Source organism: Protomyctophum bolini (assembly GCF_963924005.1).
Source record: "Protomyctophum bolini genome assembly, chromosome: 1".
Taxonomy (NCBI): domain Eukaryota; kingdom Metazoa; phylum Chordata; class Actinopteri; order Myctophiformes; family Myctophidae; genus Protomyctophum; species Protomyctophum bolini.
The window spans coordinates 32,859,463-32,882,514 of NC_137862.1; the positions used below are offsets into that span (position 1 = coordinate 32,859,463).

A 23,052-nucleotide genomic window follows, 5' to 3' on the forward strand; every position below is an offset into this window, starting at 1 on the left:
TGTGTCGATGTGGATTGGCTATTTTTACTATTACTATTTCAAAAATAGAAACAATGTGGTGCCCAAACATGCGTGGTGTGCCTGTGCTCCTGTATCAGTACGGCCAGGTTTCTAGAAGGTTTTGGAACCCTTCCCATACCGATACAGGAGGATTTTCACCACAAATAAAAGCCATAAGCTGTATGAATGGGCCACCACCGAATAGTATGAGTATGTGAAATTCATGATAACGTTACATAATGTAGGCTAAATACAGTAAAATCTTGAGTGCTTTAACTCTGACACTGTACAAATGGAATCAGATATATCGGATGCATGTTCTGTTGTGTATTAGGCTTATTGTCTAGTAAATCAAACATTTTGTCTAAATATTAACTTGTTTACAATGTATGTGATGTACATGGCCTACTAATAGTAACTGACCAATAGTATGACCCATTTTGACTCAGGGTTCGTCAATGTATTCTTCAGGCCAAGGACCCAATAGCTGAGAAAGAAATGAAGCAGGGACCCCTTAGCTGAGTGAGAGATGAACTAGTCTAGATAGTCATATTGTATAGCTGAGTGAGAGATGAACTACATACAGTAGTCATATTGTATAGCTGAGTGAGAGATGAACTACATACAGTAGTCATATTGTATAGCTGAGTGAGAGATGAACTACATACAGTAGTCATATTGTATAGCTGAGTGAGAGATGAACTACATACAGTAGTCATATTGTATAGCTGAGAGAGAGATGAACTACATACAGTAGTCATATTGTATAGCTGAGAGAGATGAACTACATACAGTAGTCATATTGTATAGCTGAGAGAGAGATGAACTACATACAGTAGTCATATTGTATAGCTGAGAGAGAGATGAACTACATACAGTAGTCATATTGTATAGCTGAGTGAGAGATGAACTAGATAGTCATATTGTATAGCTGAGAGAGAGATGAACTACATACAGTAGTCATATTGTATAGCTGAGTGAGAGATGAACTACATACAGTAGTCATATTGTATAGCTGAGAGAGAGAGATGAAACGGGGACTCCCACTACATATTGTAGTGCTCCTATTGGCTCAATGGTAAAAATGTCAGCGCAGGAACCTCTTTCAAATCCGGGGTAGAAGAGGAAAGTTCCATACTGTAGACCAGTGATACTCAACCTCAGGCCCGCGGGCCACATCAGGCCCGCGGGACCATTATGACTGGCCCACCAATGAAAATAAAAAAAAATGAAGAAAAAAAAATCTGGAAAATGAAATAAAAATAAATAAATCTGAATGAAGTTATCTTTAATTACATTATTATAAGTAATACTATTAGAGTTGTACTATTACTCGAACGAAAATAAAAGCTTGGGGGGGGGGGGGGGGAGATGCAATGCAAATGAAAGACATATACTGTGTATCCCTATTCCCTGACATAATTTTATAGCTAAACGGACAGAATTCTATTTTATTTGAATGATGAAACCCAGCTGCCATTAATAGTTGGAAATGGAAATGGAAATTGCGGAAATTGCGGAAATTGCGGAAATTGTAATTGCGGAAATTGTGGAAATGGTGGAAATGGAAATTGCGGAAATTGCGGAAATGGTAATTGCGGAAATTGCGGAAATGGTGGAAATGGAAATTGCGGAAATTGCGGAAATTGAAATTGAGGAAATTGCGGAAATGGAAATTGCGGAAATGGTAATTGCGGAAATTGCTCTTCAGTTATAGCTATCTATTTTCAGGTAGATTGTTTTATTTTACTCAGTCAGCCATATCACTACTCATTTTTTTTCATGAAAAAGGTCATAGCTGGGTAATCTATTTTCAGGCAAATTGTGTTTATTGTATTTCATTTTACTCAGCCATAACAATTTATTTTCTGTTAACCAACTTGCTGGCTGGCAGACAGACAGACAGCTACTCATGGAGAATTGGACAGGCAGGCAGTCAGAAAGCTACTCATAGACAGGCAGACAGACAGCTACTCATGGAGAATTGGACAGGCAGGCAGACAGCTACTAATGGACAATTGGACAGGCAGGAAGGCAGACAGAGCTCATAGACAGACAGACAGCTACTCATGGACAATTGGACAGGCAGGAAGGCAGACAGCTACTCATAGACAGACAGACAGCTACTCATAGACAATTGGGCAGGCAGGCAGACAGCTACTCATAGACAGACAGACAGCTACTCATGGACAATTGGACAGGCAGGAAGGCAGACAGCTACTCATAGACAGGCAGACAGACAGCTACTCATGGACAATTAGGCAGGCAGACAGCTACTCATAGACAGGCAGACAGACAGCTACTCATGGACAATTAGGCAGGCAGGCAGACAGCTACTCAGACAGGCAGACAGACAGCTACTCATGGACAATTGGACAGGCAGGCAGGCAGACAGACAGCTACTCATAGACAGGCAGACAGACAGCTACTCATGGACAATTAGGCAGGCAGGCAGACAGCTACTCAGACAGGCAGACAGACAGCTACTCATGGACAATTGGACAGGCAGGCAGGCAGACAGACAGCTACTCATAGACAGACAGTAAGACAGCTACTCATTGACAGACAGACAAATAACTACTCATGGACAGACAGACAGACAGACAGACAGACAGGCAGGCAGGCAGGCAGGCAGGCAGGCAAAGAGCTACTCATGTTATGTTATTATGTTATTATAACAGCTACTCATGTTATGTGCAATAATTTGTGCAGTTATGGAAACAGCTCTTTGTGTTTATGCAAGAAAATGTAACACATTTATTTATTTACATATTGTGTGCATGCACATTGTACTTTGATACATTTTGCGAAAATAAAGCAATTGAAAGAGAGAAGTTATCAAGTATCATTAATGTCGTAATTTTATCTACTGGCCCCTGGCCCCTTGCCATTTTTGTAATGTGGCCCACAGGTACATCTATTTGAGTATCCCTGCTGTAGACAGTGCCTCTTTATGTAAGTATGGATTTGATGGATTCATATCAGCAGTGTTTTTCTTTCCCCTTCTTTTTATTGATAAAAAGACAAAGACAACAAAAAAAAGACCATATCAATTCAGCAGTGTTTAAAATGTAACAATGTTTGTTTCATTATGTTGTGATTCACATTAATGTGTATACTTTCAGACAGGACCCTGTTGAAGAGCCATGCAGGGGTCATCAAAATATGTCCATACATGCAGGACAAATGTGTCCGTGGCAAAATATTTGGTCTTGTCCGTGCATGGCAAATTTTGTTTTTACACAAGTTTGATCATAAGACCCAATTACTGAATGTCTAAGTCTCCAGATTTTCTTCAAAATATCTTGTATGACACTGATTTACTATGTCACTATGTATGGCACATTAGGAGTCTAACTATAGGCCTACTACTAGTGGTTCTCAAATGTTTTATTCCACCTTAACTGCTCCTTCGCCTGGAAAGGAGACAGCTTAGGTGGTTCTGGCATCTGGTTAGGATGCCTCTCGTGCATCTCCCTAGGGAGGTCCTCGATGCACGTCCCACTGGGAGGAGACCCCGGGGTAGACCAAGGCGCAGTTAGAAACACATCGACTCACTGGCCTTGGAGCACTCTGGTGGAGCTGTTGCCCCCGCGACCCGACTAGTACGGATTAAGCGGTTGAAGATGGATGGTCCAACCTTAACTCTTGAGAGTGTACAAATGCTGACCGTCCATTTGTTTCCATTTGTACACACACACACACACACACACACACACACACACACACACACACACACACACACACACACACACACACGCGCATGCACACGCACACACACACACACACACACACACACACACACACACACACACACACACACACACACACACACACACACACACACACACACACACACACACACACACCTGTTATAGTCAATCAGGGCTAGCTCTCTTTATGTGTTTCTGGTAATATTATTGTCCACTCATTTTGTCCTTGGCAAAAAAAATATGACAGAAATGTCCACCACAAGGTGGCATGGTGATGAATGATGACCCATGGCAACAGCAGGCCTTTCCACAAACACTGATATAAGTTTGGGTACAACATTATAAATATTCATTTCATGCTCTTCTTGTGCTAAGCTGAGCCTGTCTATATCTAAGGCTCTGAGCTGAGCTATATAGGCTTGAACCATCCTGTCTGCTACAGTGCTACATTCTCATCGACCACAACACCAAGTGTGAGATTCTACGATGAAGGCTGCTGTTACTCTACTATTCCACCTGGTGGTGCTGTTGTGCTTGTCTGGGAATGGGACAGAGGATAACATACACTTTAATAGTTTAATAGATTTGGAGAATTGCTTATTGATAAAATAATAATAATTTGATTAATAATTTACCAGGAGGCAGAGAAATGCCAGCAGCCAGATTTAATCTTAAACACATCACTGGTACAAAAGTACTGAAGATCAAATTAACATTTGTTTTCCACCCCCTATCCCCTCACTGTATATGTATCTTTTCCATTTTTGCTTCCTATATGATGATGTTCTGTTCTTTAACTACATAGAAGTGTCTATTTGTATGTCTCTAAATGTTTTGATGAATTGAACAATGTGGACCCTGTTGTAAACAAGTGTAATGCTTAATTGGGTCGTCCACTCACATTTAACAGTCTTTGTATTGAGTTTGTGCTTGAAATGTACTGTAATTCTACAAACTGTTAATAAATATTTCAATCAATCAATGGCTTTTTAGGACGTTCTGCAGGCTAGCTTATGTTGTAACTTGTAGAATGTGATTCATAAATTACATGGTTACAAACGTTACAATGCAATCAATGCAATACTATTATATTAAGGCACTGAAAACAGCTTTAACAACTTTAAAAGTATTGTCTTTAGGAATGATGGTTGAGTTGAGTGTGACCAAAGCATGTAGCCTACATTGTAAACAGATGGTTCGCCCCTCCTCCTTCCTCTGTCGTTTCCATGGCAACCGACTGTCGTGTGTTTGTCATCCTAAAATGGCTGAAAGGGAGAACACATCGGCGGTGAGTGCATCATTCATGATATCTGACAATACACGCCCCCCCCCCCCATATTACATTGTCTGAGGATATATTGTTATATTTTATTTATCTCTGTGTTATGTTTATTATAACACTGAGTGCTCAGCTCAACTTTGCTACATGTATAGCTGCTGCTATGTGGCTAAGCTAACTGAGGTTTGTTACAGTAAGTAGATTATAGCCAGTCTGTTTATAATCTCTCTCCTTCGACTACAAAAGAGCAGTGGTGGAAAACTACTCTTACTTAAGTATAAGTATTAAGTATCAATACTGCAATGTAGAAATGCTCTGTTACAAGTACATTTCAGGAATTAAAAATGTATTGGGGGGGGGGGGGGGGGGGGAGTGCAAAGTTATTGGCACCAAAATGTAGGCTACTTAAATTAGCAGAAGTAAAAGTACTCATTATGCAGAATGTGATTGATTGAAATTTTAATTTCACAGTATGCATAATGAGTACAATTCAAAGAGTCAATACAAGTCAATACAAAAAACTTACTTTGTGGACGATCCATGATTAAGCATTTACACTTTACACAACAGGGTCCACCTTTTTCAATTCATCAGAACATTTAAAGATGTACAAATATACACTTCTATTTTATAGAAGTGTATATTTCAAACAGGAAATCATCATATAAAGAAAGTAAAAAAAGGGAAAAACATGTAGGTCTACACTAGTATGGGGAGAAAGGATTGGAGGTTACGCAAGTATCAGGAGCGCATGTCTAGCGCATTTGGGAAAGCATCTCCTTGATGCGCATCACAGAAACATCTTTTCATAAACTCACACATCTATGAGAGATAGGAGTGGGTCTTGTGCGTGATGACGTTGGCACGCACCGGTCTCCGGATATAAGCGTGGACTACGCATGCGTGCACTCATTCAGTTACTTTATCTTCTGCTATATTGCAACTTGGCTAGACATGCGCTCGTGCTACTTAAATAACCCACGGTTACTGCGTAACCTAAATAAATACATAAAAATGCAATTCATTATTTTGCTTATGTCTAGCGCATTTGGGATCTCATACACTCCCTTCGTTATCACTAGAGGCCCAACCGAGTGTACACACTGCACACTGCTAAATGACTTAAAAGGGGCAGAGTGGCCGGATGGTAACCGCAAGGTTGCCAGTTTGAACCTGGGCTTCCCCAGAGTTAGTGTCGAAGTGTCCTTGAGCAAGACACTGAACCCCTAATTGCTCCTGATGTGCTAGTTGGTGCCTTGCATGGTTTCCACTGCCATCGGTGTGTGAATGTGTGTGTGAATGGGTGAATGTAATGCACAATCTATGTAAAGCGCCACTATATAAATGCACCATTTACCATTTAAATGGGCCATCTGAAAGGTTTTAGCTTTAGTCTAGTTTTAGTTAACTAAATATTATACGATTTTAGTTGATGTATTTTGGTGGGCCTTGATGGTGTTGAATCATGTGTGTTGCTTTATTTCAGCTTCCAGTCGCTACTGAGCCCAAGAAACGGCGGGCGCCTAAAGGTATTTTCCTTCTGCAAGTAGTTTCTCTTTTCTTCTTCTCTATCCCCTTCTTCTTCTTCTTCTTCATTGGCTGCTGCAGTCCATTACAGCGACCTGTATCGCACTGTTACATTACACCCAGATATACGCGACAAGGCGTGACAAAAAGCCACTCGCAGCACAAGTCTCTTCCTGGTTTTTAGACAGCACAGCAGGTGGATGGAAATGAAGCTCCGGCCAGAAAACCTGAAACGATTTGCCCGATTTGGAGCTTCATTTCCATCCTCCAGCTGTCTAAAAACCAGGAAGAAATCATCACCTGATGAAGGCCGTTCACGGCCAAAACGTCGTGTATTTACTAATGGTGTTTTTTAAATACAATAAAACACTACTGGAGCAAAGCCTGTGGATTACTTTCTTCACTGTAAAAACCAGGAAGAGACTCCTGCCGATAGCTGACACTCAAGTGACTACTGACCACTCACAGCACATCTTTACAGCCACTTATCAATACAATCCAAAGGAGCTTTATTGGCATGAGAAAACGTGAAAGCTTGGCAAGCTTCCGCGTGCGTCACAGAAGCTTGCCTCCTCTTGAGAACTAGTCTCTCGAGACAGACTGTGTTTTCCTTTGTATTGCCAATGGGTACCCAGATTTCTTAAGAACAGACGCAGAGAGCCGTCTATGGCGCATACTCTCTATAATACAAGATGACAAAATGGCTATGTGACCAAACACATGTAATCTTTCACCATGCAGTTCCAGAGCTTCCCATCCTAGAGAGAAGGAACTGGCTGATCCATCTGCACTATATCCGTAAAGACTACGACACCTGTAAGGTGAGACGTCCCTACGTTTGTCAGTGTTTATTTCGACAGTGATTTTTTATTTAGTTTCAGTCTTTAGAATACAATTCCATGTAGTTTTAGTGACATTGTATTTGATCGACTAAATATCATAAGAATTTAGTTGACTAAATCTACGGCTGATTTAGTCGACTAAAATGTATTTTGCTGGGCCTTGATAGCGTCGTATGGTTGATTTTATAATTAGCTGTGTGTGTGCTGAAAATAGCAGATCGACAAGCTTGTACATGGGCTATTTTCGTGACACCAATATAAAATAACTTGTCTTAGTTCTACTGGATCATTTCCCCACTAGCCCCTCCCTAATATTTTAGTATTGTTTTTATTTGTTGTTTTTATCAATCAATCAATTATCAATATATTTAGTGAAAAGTGGTAGTCGACATAGTTTTATGCGACAAAATTAACACTGTTTCATCATGTGACCTTTCCACATGGTTTTTCCTCCACCAATATCACACTTCCTTCCGCATTAGAAGTAACGTTGCAATTTTTTGGTCAAACCAGGCAATCATCAAAGAGCAACTGCAGGAGACCCATGGGATGTGTGAATACCCCATATATGTTCAAGGTACGTCAGCACCGTGTTCTTCTAACTGCGGGCTCTTTCTTACATCAAACCCACACCTTCAGCATCCAAGCTTTCTAATGCAACATTGCCCCTCCAAAATACTGTATGCCCTTTCCAAGCTAGAGTTCTCAACGGGCCTGAAAATGTATGGCCGAGGCTCAGCTCTGCCCAACTAATTAGCGTAATTTTAGGCCTGGATATAATAATTAATTGCATTTTGATGAATTGCATTTTTATAGTGCTTTTCCAAGTGCTCAAAGTGCTTTACAATGGTTCATTCATTTATAAATTGGGAGGTGAAGCGGCGAACAGTGGACGCTCACTTCCCACATTCACACACCAATGGTGGCGAGCTCACACCGACCAACTCATTGGAGGCAATGTGGGGTTCAGTGTCTTGCCCAAGGACACTTCGACATATGGACAGGAGGAGTCGGGATTCGAACCGCTGACCCAGGGATCATTGGACGACCTGCTCTACCTCCTGAGATCATTGGACGACCTGCTCTATCTCCTGAGATCATTGGACGACCTGCTCTATCTCCTGAGCCACAGCCACCCAGCCGCCCCTAATAATACCGCCCCTCCAAGCCCCCTGATGTGCCTCAGTTTTAATGTGTTATTGCTGTAAATCCTCCTTTGTATTTGTTTGCCACAGCGCTGATCCTGCGTCTGGAAGGTCAGATCCAACAGAGCCTGGAGTTGTTCCAGAGCTGTGCTATCCTAAACCCCAACAGTGCTGACAACCTGAAACAAGTGGCCAGATCACTGTGAGTTCCCCCCCCCCCCCCCCCCCACCCACCCACACACACACACACACACACACACACACACACACTCACACTCACACACACACACACACACACACACACACACACACACACACACAAATGTGTTTTTGGCCCATAAAAGCAAATCTTTTCATGTGGACAAGAAAACATAACTATCGACAGTACGTTGTTGTGTGGATGGAGAGATTTTCGTAAACGAGGCAGTGTAGACTGCCCCCTGTATGTGTGTGTGTGTGTGTGTGTGTGTGTGTGTGTGTGTGTGTGTGTGTGTGTGTACGAAGCATAAGATGAGTGGAGTTGCCAATATATATTCAGCCTGCTACGACGTTGCTCGTTTCATGATTGTCGCATAATAAGCTGACTTTATGGTCTGAACTTTCTCCTCCTCAGTTTCCTGCTTGGGAAGCACAAGGCGGCCATCGAGGTCTATCATGAAGCCGCGAGGCTCAACGAGAAGGACTGGGTGAGGGAAGGAAATCAAGTTGTGTACTATTTATCTGAGGAAATCAACAAGCCTGGCATCTTGCATTGCATTCCGGTGTTGTTTAGTCATATTTTAGTCATCTGAAAGGTTTTGGTTTTCATCTAGTTTTAGTCGACTAAATATCATAACATTTTAGTCGACTAAAACAGGTAGTCGACGAACATTTTTCATCATAGTTTTAGTCGATGAAGTTAGCACTGGTGCCTGCCATCCTCTTTATCATCTCTGAGACAATGACAACATTATTCTCCCTAGGCTAGGGGAGGTTCTGCGTCCATCAGACAGGTGGTGCTTTGGCTAAATTACGCTGTATGCTATTAGGAGTAGGACGAAGGCTCTACAAGGATTAAACTTGATTGTGCATAAATGATGAAGCGGCACCCTTTGAAAAAGGCGACAGAGCATCTACCTGTAGCTTATCACAGTTATGTAGCCATGAGCTGTAGTCATAAGTATGAGTCCCTTTTTATATGCAGTCCAAATGAGACAGTGCCTCAGGTTTAATGTGACCCTTTCCTACCACAGGAGATCAGCCACAATCTGGGTGTATGTTACACCTTCCTGAAAGACTTCAGAAATGTGAGTTCCATCGTTATTATATACCCTGTTAAAGGACTGTTGATTTAGTTTTAGTCATAGTATTTTGAATAAAATCTGAATTAGTTTTAGTCATATTTTAGACATCTAAGTTTTTTGGTCGACATATGGCCTTGATGGCGTTGTAATGGCTGAGATTACACTTGGTTGCATGCCGTGAGCTTGTAGATCTCTATTTTCAGAGCCCAACCAACCATAAAATGACTTGTCTTTTAGTTCTAGTGGATCTCTTCTCCACTAGTCCCTCCCTAACATTTTAGTCTAGTTTTCATTTGTTGATGGAATTGTCACGGGAAGATGCAAAGCTACGGTCTACCATTCATTGTCAATGGAAGCCAGCAACATGAAGATGCAAAGAGGCATTGGACATTGTAGCTTCTGCAAAAGCTGCAAAGCTACAAAAATGTTGAGCTGGTTTCAACTTCAGAAATTCAGATACAAAGCTACAAATACGCTGTGTATAGCTTTGCATCTTTTTATCTTTTCCATCTGCCTGTGTGAACGCAGCAGACCAACAAGCATGACCGTCAGAGGTCATGCTTGACCTCTGAAATAAACAATACAACAACAAACACACATACGAAAATATAACACATCAAACTAAATCATTTAATTTACAGAGAGGATAAGATAAGATATTTCTTTAGATGTTTCTTGGATATTGGCAAGGATAATGAGGACTTAAGTGAAGCATCTAGGGAATTCCATAAATGAGGGCCTCTAAATTTGATGAATGATTGATGTTTGGAAGTGCAACAATAGGGTAATTCAAATCAAATTATCATCTATAATTACAGTTCATGGTTAAATCATTAATATAAATCAAACCTGACCTTTGAACTCTCCTCTAGGCTGAAGAGCATCTAAACATGGCCCTGCAGACCAACAAGCATGACCGAACCTTCATGATGCTGGGGAAGATCCACCTGTTAGCCGGGAACACCGACAAGGCTATCGAGGTCTATAAGAGTGCTGTGGAGTAAGTAGACAATTTACAAATTAGACATTTTTAGCAGATGCTCTCAATCTAGAGCATTAATATGATAATTGGTAAATGGTGCATTTATATAGCACCTTTATCTGAGGCGATTTAGATAGATTGTGCATTACATTCACCCATTCATTCACCGCAATTAGGTGATCAGAGTCTTGCCCAAGGACACTGCTTCCTCTGCTGCCCCGATTATGATTGGAAATCATTTTCTTTTTTTATTAGTTATAAAAAGTTATTATTTCAATCAAAAGTTACGATTTCTAATAGTTTTAAGATAACATAAAAAAGATAAACTATTAATCCTCATGTAAATGCTGGTGTCATCCACTGCAGTGTAAATAAAGGAATGTCAGTCACTATCTATAATAGAGCGTCACTCTAAAGTATTTATTTAAAGACGTTTACGCCGCGGACAAAGCCAACTCTTGTCGTGACAAATCATAACAACAAACACAATCTTTTGGGCCAAACAAAGAATTAGAAAGTAGAAAGAAACGGCAGGTTACAACACTTTTTTGTTGTTTTCTTTGTAATTATGTGTGTGTTGTCATGATTTGTCACGACAAGAGTTGGCTTCGTACGACGCTTAAAAGCTCTTTAAATAAATACGTTTTGAAATGTCTATGGGAAAAAGGCATTGGGATTCATTTCCTGGGCCTGGCATCGTCATGACAGGGGGCGGGACTGCGACGCTCTATAGTGTATATAGCCCAGCTTTTGTGTTTGTGTCTACCAAATTTGAGATGATTTGATTGGCTCAGCACATAATGTGATGTATGATCACACTTCAGACGAGTGTTATTTTTTGAGGAGACCTCCTATGGCCAGCTTTGAGGGTTTGTGTAAACATTGTGAACGAGCTATCACCTCGTTCACTGATTGGTCTAGAAGTTGGGTGTGCGTCCCCTTGGTTTTGCAGGCACAGGGGTTCTCATCTGAACCAGAGGGAGGCGGGGTCAATGCTTCCCGACCCGGTGTGGTTTGGGCTTAAGGCCTATTCATAGTCTGGATTTTCGGTGGTGAGGTGACCACCGCTCCGGTGGTGAGCTGACCACCGGAGCTGAAATAACGTTGAGCGGTGGTGAGTAAAAACAGAGAGAAGGGCTGGAGCGGTGGCGGTGGTTTTCTCTTCACCGCGGCTCGTGACGTCATGTTGTAGTTCGGTGGTCACCTAACCACCGAAAATCCAGACTATGTATGAGCCTTAACTCTCACACTTATGCCAGTGTGCCAGTGATCACCCTCCCCTGTACCTGGGTACATTTCAAACGAAATAGAAAAACTGTTACTGTGGACGACACCATGATAAAGCATTACACTTTTTTACAACAGGGTCCACCATTTCCAATTCGTCAGAAAACCTAAGGTTGCCTAATACCCTTATGCTCTATTTAGGTTCTCCCCAGAAAATACTGAAGTGCTGACTACTCTGGGTCTGCTGTATTTACAGGTCAGTTAATTATCAATTGTTTTGTCACATATAGTGAAAAGATTGGGAGTGAAAAGGGATGAGTGAAACATAGTACTGTTGTAGTTGTACAAACATTAGTGATGCTTCTGAAAAGATGCTGCCATGTAGACATAAGCATCTGAACGTGAATTAACCATTTCTACTTATGTCTGTTTCTCTCAGCTCGGGAAATACCAGAAAGCCTTTGAGCACCTTGGGAACGCTCTCACCTACGATCCAAACAACTACACGGTTAGTGGGGGTTCTTGAACAACCAATATGCTGCCACTATGCTTGTGGGGAATGCAGTGTAAATGTAACAATGGAAATGGTGTGATTCCAATGTTGATCTGGGAATTCATGTGGCCTGCCTGTGAGTCTGTGACTCACTCTGTGACCTGCCTGTTAGTCATCTAGGATAGTGGTTCGGTTCCCAAACTTTTTAGTTCAATTGACCCAAAAAAGAGATTAGACGTTTGCCTGGGACCCAAACTAGTGAAAATAGCAGATCTACAAGCTCACAACGCATCACTTCGCACTGTGTTGTGAGCTAGTAGATCGGCTGTTTTCACTACTTCTTAAAGATTTGTTTTCATGGAATGGAATTTCTTAGATTTTTCTTTTATTTCTTCATAAAATTACTGAAAAACATTGAATTTGTGTTTAATTCAGGAAAGGAAATGTAGGGAATTCAGGAAATGTACTTTAAAGATGCCAATACTTTTGAATTCCGGACTCTTTCTACATTGCAGAATTGATACTTTTACTTAAGTAGTAAGTAAAAGTTTTTTCACCACTGTTCTATTTCCTCCTAGGCCATCCTGGCTGCAGGCAGCATGATGCAGACCCATGGAGACTTCGACGTGGCCATGAACAAGTACCGCGTGGCAGCCGTGGCCGTGCCAGAGAGCCCTCCTCTCTGGAACAACATCGGAATGTGCTTCTTTGGCAAGAAGAAATATGTGGCCGTGAGTAATGGAGTTCACTTCATTCATCTAGGACAGTGGTCCTCAACCCTTTTCAGGCCGTGACCCCCCAAAATAGTCATATTTGAACTGGGGACTTCCCCCCACACTAACAGGCACTTGGACTGTAGGAGTTGAACTTGAGGCATTACGTTTCGTTTGACCACAGATAAATATTGTGAAAATAGCCGATCTACAAGATCACAACACTATTTTCACAATGGTTGCCTTGTTCTTTTATTATTTGACAATTTGTCCAATGTGTGACCAGTTTTTATAGTATAGCCCAGTTAGGGCCCAACTTCGATACACATATGTGTCTCCTTTCCTCATGCCGAACAACGTTCGTGTTCTGACTTTTGACTTAAGATCACCCACAAATTGGAATTATATGAAAAACAGTTCAAATCTATCTCCTCCCGGGATCTTTGATCAAAATGGACAAAAGCCATGGCACTTGTTTTGATATGTGCCTTGACTCATGGGTGAACATATCTGTCATTTTGACCAGTAAGCTCCGTCCCCAGCTTTATTTTTTGCCGTTTGAAAAACGCTTAAACCTGATTTTCTGCTGGAGCAATTTGTGTGACATGTTCTACAAAAAATCTGTAGATCATTATCTGAAATCCCAATTGAAGAGAAGTTTGTACGTGAAGCATTTTACAAAACATAGCAGCGATAACAGGCATAACTCATGACTCGTCTGTCTGTCTGTCTGTCTGTCTGTCTGTCTGTCTGTCTGTCTGTCTGTCTGTCTGTCTGTCTGTCTGTCTGTCTGTATGTTTGGGGTAAGAACTGCTGCAATACCGCTGGGTGACCTAAAGTGGCACTGTTGAGCAGCCTAAAAGGGCTTATTGATTGGTCCTCACTTATCACTGCTTGCAGCTATATTATTTTCTTTCTTTTTGATGTTTTAAAAAGGTCTTATAAGTCATTAAATTGTCACTTCAATGTTACCTGGGGACCTCTCAAAATCATGCGAGCTTGTAGATCGGCTATTTTCAGCATGCAACCAAGTGTAAAATCAGGCATTACGACACCATCAAGGCACCGCCAAAATACATTTTTGTCGACAAAATCAACTGTAGATCTGGACTAAAACCTTATGATATTTAGTTGACTTAAACTGCGACTGAAACTACATAAAAAGGTGCTGTCAAAATCAACAGCGTTGACCTCACTGACAGACACCTCTCCTCCTCTCCCGTCCCGTCCCCTCGCAGGCCATCAGCTGCCTGAAGAGGGCACACTACCTGTCTCCATTCGACTGGAAGATCCTGTTCAACCTGGGCCTGGTGCATCTGACCATGCAGCAGTACGCCTCCGCCTTCCACTTCCTCAATGCAGCCGTCAACCTCAACCCACGCATGGGAGAGATCTACATGCTGCTAGCAGGTAGGTACCGACCCACGCATGGGAGAGATCTACATGCTGCTAGCAGGTAGGTACCGACCCACGCATGGGAGAGATCTACATGCTGCTAGCAGGTAGGTACCGACCCACGCATGGGAGAGATCTACATGCTGCTAGCAGGTAGGTACCGACCCACGCATGGGAGAGATCTACATGCTGCTAGCAGGTAGGTACCGACCCACGCATGGGAGAGATCTACATGCTGCTAGCAGGTAGGTACCGACCCACGCATGGGAGAGATCTACATGCTGCTAGCAGGTAGGTACCGACCCATGCATGGGAGAGATCTACATGCTGCTAGCAGGTAGGTACCGACCCACGCATGGGAGAGATCTAGTTAGATAGTTACTTACTTTATTGACACAAATGTATAAAACATTGGGTCCAAACAATAATAAAAAACCCATGAATCAAAAACTTTAAAAAGGTACAATACATTAAAATATACAATACACAATACAGAAACCCTTTACAACAGGAGCTTTCTATTGCTCCACAAGTGACAGGCAGGCATGTAGCATATGCAAAGTCTCTCTGTTAGTGCCCACAAAGAGTGAGCTCAAATCAATCTCTCTGATATCCTGTGTGAGGGGACAAACCAGTATGTGCTGTTCGTTTTGTATACCAGTCTCACATTGGCAAAACCGCTGTTCAGGTGGTATGCGGCTCCATCTTCCCATTTCCACACGCAGTCTATGAGCGGACAACCGAAACCGTGTAAAGGTTATCCTCAAATAGTCCTTAATGTAAGGTGTACTGCTGGTGCTGGTATAGAGTGGGTGAACAGATAGATCTGGGTTGATTGGTATGTCTTATATCTTGTTCCCTTTTTGGATTGTAATTTATGAATCATGTCCCTTCGGTCACTCTCAATATGATCTCGTTTTTCCATTATCTCAGATAAATGAGAATACATGACTTGGTTCTCATTTTTCAGCAATTGAAGAACATACATGTACCACAAGGGGTCATCAAGCATGCCATTCCGCTGCTGTATGTTGGTGAAGAACCTGGCTTGCTTTTCTCTCACCAAAGCTTGCATTGAAGGCAGTCCTGCTTCTAACAGGCAGGTTAAGTTAGGGGTAGTAACCCTCACCCCAAGTAGGGATTTCACTCCAGCCATGTAGAGAGTTTCAACAGACTTTAAGGGGATTTTCAACCAAGCCTCACACCCATACAATATAGCTGATGAGAAAGCAGCCTCAAAAACCTTACGTTTTACACAAAATGGAGCATCATAGTTGGTGGTCAGGAAGATAATCAGTTTGTTTAGGTGCTTTGTCTTCTCCTTTGCATGTAGGGCAAGTGAGTTTCGGGCATTTCCATCAGCAGTGAAGATGGCTCCAAGATATGTATAACTGTCACAATGCTTCACTGTAAGGGAAGCAAGCTGAATAGGTTGCCTGTCTTCATCAGATCCCGATATAGCCATACATTTGGTTTTACTTTCATTAACAAGCATGCCATATTCATCACAATATTCCTCCAGATATTTCAGTTTTTCAGTCAGCCTTTCCTTTGATGTTGCCAGGATGACAAATCTACAAATTTAAGTCGACGATTAATTGTCACACAAATAATTGCGATGAACAATTTAATTGTGGTTTTTGCATTGAAAATGTGTATTTCTGCTTGCCTTTTAGGCTTCATAATCACAAATTGCACAGGGAAAAAATGACAAATAACTTAAATATACAAAGAAATATACAAAGACACATTTAATATTTAATATTTTTATATATTTTTCTTTCCAAACTATTTCCAAAATAGCTGATCTACAAGCTTACAACACATGTTGTAAGCTGGCACACAAAGAGTTCAACACACCTCAGATTTTGGCTTCTGTTTAATGTAATTCCTGTCACTGACTTTCACCACCAGTTGCCTTGACCAATCTGGACGACGTAGAGAACGCCACCCGATCCTATGAACAAGCAGTGGCTCTGGACCAGTGAGTCTCTTCCATTTGACCTTTTAAAACATCTTTCAACTTAGGTCACTTTCACACCTGCCGTTAACGTGTATATTTATTGGTGGTTCAAGTTCAAGTAGAACTTGACCACATTAAAACCTAGATATAATGGACTGAAGACCCAGACAGTTAGGCTAGTACCTCAGATAGTCTGTATTTGCTTGTTGAGAATAGGGATGCCAGAAAGTGACCATCAGCCAAATTGAATAATCGACAACTCTGCCGATTAATAATCGATTAATTGAACCCCCCCATTTAAAAAGAAAATCAATATCAGATAAAACTTCTAAGATTTGATATTATGCACATGCCATGGTCCCATAACCATTAGTGCATGCTTTGATGGTTACAGTTTTATAATAAGTTTTGACGAGTAAACCTTTGTGGAGATCTTCTCAGTTCTCATTGTATGCTAGTTACTGCCATTCAGGATGGAAAATTAAATCCATTTGGATTTGGGATGAAGTAGTTTCATAAGGGGCTGGTATGAAGTACTTGATATAAACAGAACATTTTCAGTTCACTAGTCTACACTACACTACTCTACAACTGCCTTCATTTCATCTGATTGTCTGTCTGGCAGGCACTTAACAAGCGATCGTTAACTGTCTGTTAGAGAGAGGGGCAGAGAAGAGTGGCTTTGCTCAACTACTGTGTAGAAATTTTGGAGACTGACGATTAATCCTTAAATCGATTAATCGGTGGCATCCCTAGTGAGAAAGTAACTATAACTATAATTATGTCAAATGCACATTACAATTTAATGCCACTCATTTTGAGTACTGTTTCATCTTCCTCAATGTTTGAATACTGCCTCCCCATGGTCAACCGGGGCATCTTGCAGGTCCAATCCACTGGTCAACCTGAACTTTGCCATCCTGCTCTACAACCACGGGGACAAGAAGAGAGCGCTGGAACAGTACCAGGAGATGGAGCGCAAAGTCAACCTCCTCCGAGACTCTAGTAGCAATGTGGAGTTTGATCCTGAGGTATAAGACTCTAGTAGCAATGTGGAGTTTGATCCCATCAAACTTCCTGATGCCGTTTTCCTCCCAGTGTGGAGGAAGGAGTTTTAGGGTGGATGTTTACTGTGATCTTGAAATATTATATACTGTATACCTTGTATTATAATTATTAGTTTATGTTGCATGTAAACAACTATAGAGATTCTCAAAGCAGTTGTCACTTGTCTCCCAACCCCCACCTCCAGTCGCCGTGGGAGCACTCCCTACCATCACTGTTTGACAGTCCTTTGCCTCCATTGTTTCATCCAGCCTTTGTAGAAGTCCGTTCTTAATCTCGGCCGTTTTTCCACGTCCAGCTGATGGACATGGCTCAGAAGATGGGCGCCGCCCTGCAGGTGTCAGAGAGTCTGGTGTGGAACAAACCAGCCAAGGATTCCAAGTCCAAACCACACTCGGCAGCCGTCCCCAAAACCCCTGGCGCTCCCCTGGGGACCAACCAGGCCCTGGGACAGGCCATGTCGTCTGCTGCCAGCTACAGCAAAAGCATCCACCTGCCAAAAGGTAGAGGCATGGGCTTTTAGGACACTGTTGATTTTGACAACCAATTTTGAATTAGTTTCAGTCATAGTCTTTTGAATGAGATTTTCAATTTTTTTTTTTTAAACTTAATTTCACCTCCTACCTATTGGACAGTATTAAATGACCCCATATTATTAGGATGTTGATATTAATTTTGTATTCATCATTAGTGCCCCAGATCACACCTTAGAAAGCATGGCTTTACCCAGTTTTTTGACTGGCAAGTCATATTTTGACAGCAGAAACTGCCATAATTTGCACCCCTCATATCTAATTATTGGCCTTAATTTGCCTATCCGCGGCCTATTCGTGGCCGCCTCCCCCGCCACATAATGTAGGCTCAGGGATACATTGCTCTTGCATGAACTGAAGCCTGTCACTGAATGATGATGCAAGAGGTGCGTGTCAGTGTAGGCCTATTGTTGTTGGCGGCGTTTTGCCGTGTGTGATTTATTAATAAATGGAGTGACCTGTAGTGCTCCAAAGAGAGAACTTCAGCTGTCATCTAATCCTCCCACATTAATGCCGTTCCCTACGCCTCGGAACGCTACAATAGTGATGTGGCCAAAACAAGTACACATACAGTTCCAAGTTACCGGTAGTCATGTCTTGAGGCGCAAGAGCAGCAACAAGTGCAGTGGACAAAGAGACGTTTAGTTTACCACGGAAGCATCCTGCTGAGTCCTAACAAAGCCAACTGTCTGTTGTAGTTTCCTCCCTATCCTCCATGCATATTTCATTCATTCATCACAATTTTCGTCGCTACAAAGACTCGACTTGTTTCGCTGTTTGTTGTGGTTTTGGTGGTGACGCGTTCCCTTAGGCTTCGTACACACATAAAGAACAACTGTGCTGTGCTCTGCCTGTGTTTCATGGCCGCCCCAAATTGCTTTTCCAATGGAAGTCACGTGGTTTGACCAAACACTTGTGTTTGATTGCCCCCCCCCCCCCCCCCTCCCATCATACACAACTGTTTGGTCAAACCACGTGACTTCCATTGGAAAATCATTGAGGCGGCCATGAAAAACGGACAGCACAGAGTATGTTCGTCTGATCTGTGTGTACGAAGCCTTAACACTGACACACACACACACACCGCACCGCCCCCTGGTCCTGGTTTCTGAAGCTGTTCTCCCATACACAACTCATACACGATGTCGAGTGTCAGAGATATTCATGCATGATATTAATTTTGTATTCATCCTTAGGGCCCCATATCACATTTGAAACACAAAGTGGTTTTTTTGTCATATTTTCACAGCACAAACTGCCTGTCCTATCTAAAGATTGGACAGTATTAGGATGTTGATATTAATTTTGTATTCATCCTTAGGGCCCCAAATCACACCTTAGAAAGCATGAGTGTCTATTTCAAACACAGTGTTTTTTGACTGGGGAGTCATATTTTTCATAAAATCATAATGCCTGCTTTTACACTTCTCAAATCTCATATTACAAGCTCTCAAAACGCCACAAGTTTGTAGATCTGCTATTTTCATAGCCCAACATCCGAGCGCAACCAAACATTTAATGACTTGTCTTTTAGTTCTACTGCATCTCTTCTCCACTAGTCCCTCCCTAACATTAAACTACTTTTTCATAGTTTTTATTTCGTTTTCGTCAGTGAAAAAAAGGTAATCGATGACTTTTTTGTCATAGTTTTAGTCTACAAAATTAACACTGATTCTATAACATCTGTATCTGTTAGCTTAGTACTACATTGCTGTTTGAACTGATCAACACAATATCATTTCTCTAACAAAGACCTGAATGTACCTTTATGTGGGTGTCTTCATCATCATATAAAATGTCCCAACCCTAATGTTTCTGTCTTACAGGAAGCCCATCTTCACCCCTGGAGTCAGAGTCTGATGTAGACGGCGCTCTAAGCCCACCCAGTGAGCCCCCCTTCTCCCCTGAACCCAAGGAGTCGGACACAGCCAAACCCAAAGCCTCCAGGAGTAAGTCTAAGAAGGACGAAGTAAATTAGTTGGGAACCTATCAGTGTGACAGCTTTTACCAATGTATCACTCTCTCTTTTTCACGCCATTGAATGGATTTTCTATCTCAGTGGTTTTCAACCCTTTTCATATTCAAGGGCCATTATTTATTGAGCTTTTGATACACAGAGTCAGACACCATTTGATGAGATCTAGCCTCTCAGAACCAAATATGTTGTTATTTTGTGCACAGTTTATGCTGTATTGATGTGGTACCATAGGAGAGTTAACAGACATAGTTGATCAAAATAAATGTTCTTCTACGTTCTCTAATTGTGTATATTTAGTGAAAATTAAGTAATGCAGATGAACAATAATTGAACTCTTGAGAGCGTAAAATGGGGGATCATGAATGTGTCAGTGATTATCAAGGACAGTTTGAAAAGCTGAAAAGATCTTCTTGCATTATAGAATATGAATATAGATAGATGTTTATTACGCTTTGAACCAAAGCTGTGTTGTTGCTGCACTTCAATGACATTCCCCCATAATAATATGATAATAATATTATGATAATATGACAATCACTGATGACCTCTAAGCACAGGGATGTTTTTTAAGTTGTTTATTAGAGGCAACCTTACAAATGTGTTTGTATAATGGTGCTCTTTTTTAGTTTATTGTTCATTGTAAATAAATAATGTAAATAGTGTTTTTGTGCTCTTATATGTAGATAAATGTTACGAGGTATGATTAAATAAAGGGTCATATCACACTTATTTTCAGCTAAAAGTTTGACTGATAAAGTTTTTCATTATAATGTTTACTACAATAAAGTGTATTCAAGTATCGAATACACTTTTTAACAGAAACTGAAATATCCAAGCTTAAAAGGCTAAAATAATAATAATCTAAGTTATACTTATACTAATTATTTCAATCCAACTGACATCTTGTGGCATGGTAGTACAACTCGAGTCAAAATTAAGGCCTAGTAAATTTAAGTAAGTAAAACATTTGAGTACCTTTTTTTTTCTCCGCTTTTTTCCACCATTGGTTGTCTGTCTGCGTCCCTTTTGTGCCCATATAAGGAGCTCTCTATGTCATGATTATGCCCTCAGATTATGCACACAGCCATAGGCCTGGCTGTGTAAGTCCTTGTGCACTGGTAAACGTCTGTGGAGAATGTCTGAAGAGTGCAAACTGACTGTGTAAAGTGGACTGACTCTCAATGTGGAATAAGGCTGTGGTTGCCATGGCAATCAATTGGCTCAGGCAGAGCTTGGAAATTGGTGTGGGGACTTATGCGAGAGCCTGACCAGAGCCTATTGTGGCGGTACTGGACAACCGTGTATCTGACCGACTCAAGGCCGGGTAGCACTCCGTTTGGTGGTGTGGAACGTGTGTGTCAAATTTTGTCGAGGCAACCAGTTCTCGAGTTACGTGGATTACAGAATGGGTACATACACAAGTACAGAAACGTGGTGCATTTATTGTAAGATAATATAAAGTACAATATCTGAGATATAGTGGAGTAGAACTACGTTCTTAATCTCTCCTATGGTCATGAATTGTTAACCTGACGCTGCCAGATCCAAAAAGCTTGCTACACAAATTTGTTTCACAGCTTATTTGGATCTGGGATCGCGGAAGCAAATTCGATGACGGGGCTGTTCCTTTTTTTCAAGATACATGGTAGATGATTGGATGGGAGCGTCTGTCTATCACCGTGTGGGCGTGCAAACACAACCAATCATATCGACGTGTCTATATACCGTCACATCCGCATCCCGCCTTTAGCTCACGCTGATTGGTTCGGTACGAAGCAGAACTGACTCAGGGCTCAACTCCGTCAGAGATCCCAGATGAGTGTTGTGTTGGGGAATATGTTTCCGCAATACCGCCCTCATCTGGCAGCGTCAGGTTAATGAATTGTGGGTCATGACCGAAATAAAATGGTCGTGGATAGGATACAAGCGGACAAAATGAGTTTCCTCAGATTGCTGGCATCTCCCTTAGAGATAGGGTGAGAAGTTCAGTCACATGGAAGAGACTCAGAGTAGAGCCGCTGCTTCTTCTCTTGGAAAGGAGCCAGCCTAGGTGGTTCAGGCATCTACTAATGGATGCCTCCCGTGCGTCTCCCTAAGGAGACTCGTTGCACGTCCCACTGGGAGGAGATACCCGGGCAGGCCAAGGAACAGATGAGAGGATTTACATCTCCACACTTGTTGTGAGAGCCATTTCAGTAGTAAACAGTGTTTGGTCTGATTATCTGTGACACACAATTGCACTTATTGTGCTATTTTATGTGATACATCACTGGTGGTTAATCAGCAATCAGCTCAAACAGTTCCTGCCATGAGTGGATGACCTGCATATACGTTTATTTATAACAGTATGCTTTAGTCAGTGATTGATTGATTGATTGATTGTACATGGTTCATGTACACATGCATGCATGCATGCATGCACACAGTCTGTGTTTGTTTCTTTGTTATTTTAAGTTAAAAACCACACCTATACTTATTTTGTTTTGATTATGTTGGATGTGTTTGGTTAACACAGTCACATTCCACTGCTGTACTTACTGGTATGAGCATGTGACGAATAAAACCTTCATGTCAATCTTGAAACAACCTTTCAAAACCAGTTTCCTTTGCACTGGACTGTATGCTTGTGGAATTCCATGTGTTACTGTATATTAACGTCGCAGTTCACAATCACATTCACAGCCATTGCTTTGTGAATTTGAAAACGTACAGGGTGTGTGCACTCCTTGCAACTTAAGCTGACAAAGTTAAAACTATTCAGGCCTAACATCTCAAAATAGCAAGGATTTTCTAAAAAAATTGGTCAGATTTTTGACAAAAAGGTATTCTGGCGATGTAATGCTTTTTGCACTTGGTTGCATGCTAAAAATAGCCAATCTACAAGTTCACAACACGTTTTTTTTTATGATGAAAT

General features: G+C 41.5%; 1 protein-coding gene across 2 annotated transcripts; it reads left to right on the plus strand.

Annotated features, from left to right (window-relative positions):
• The first annotated feature begins 6,485 nt into the window (after window positions 1–6,485).
• On the plus strand, window positions 6,486–21,386 carry bbs4 (Bardet-Biedl syndrome 4). 2 transcript variants are annotated; one of them, XM_080763113.1, is made up of 15 exons: window positions 6,486–6,521; window positions 7,261–7,335; window positions 7,875–7,938; window positions 8,597–8,708; window positions 9,120–9,192; window positions 9,739–9,792; window positions 10,662–10,789; window positions 12,200–12,254; window positions 12,438–12,506; window positions 13,070–13,222; window positions 14,443–14,614; window positions 16,514–16,583; window positions 17,449–17,593; window positions 17,926–18,130; window positions 19,987–21,386. In XM_080763113.1, exons 3-15 carry the CDS (start codon window positions 7,911–7,913, stop codon window positions 20,136–20,138), a joined length of 1,416 nt encoding a protein of 471 aa, XP_080619239.1. In that variant the 5' UTR covers window positions 6,486–6,521; window positions 7,261–7,335; window positions 7,875–7,910; the 3' UTR covers window positions 20,139–21,386. The 2 variants fall into 2 exon arrangements, with proteins under 2 accessions (XP_080619239.1, XP_080619238.1); XM_080763112.1 differs by having other exon boundaries at window positions 6,498–6,521; window positions 7,261–7,340.
• The last annotated feature ends 1,666 nt before the right edge of the window (window positions 21,387–23,052 follow it).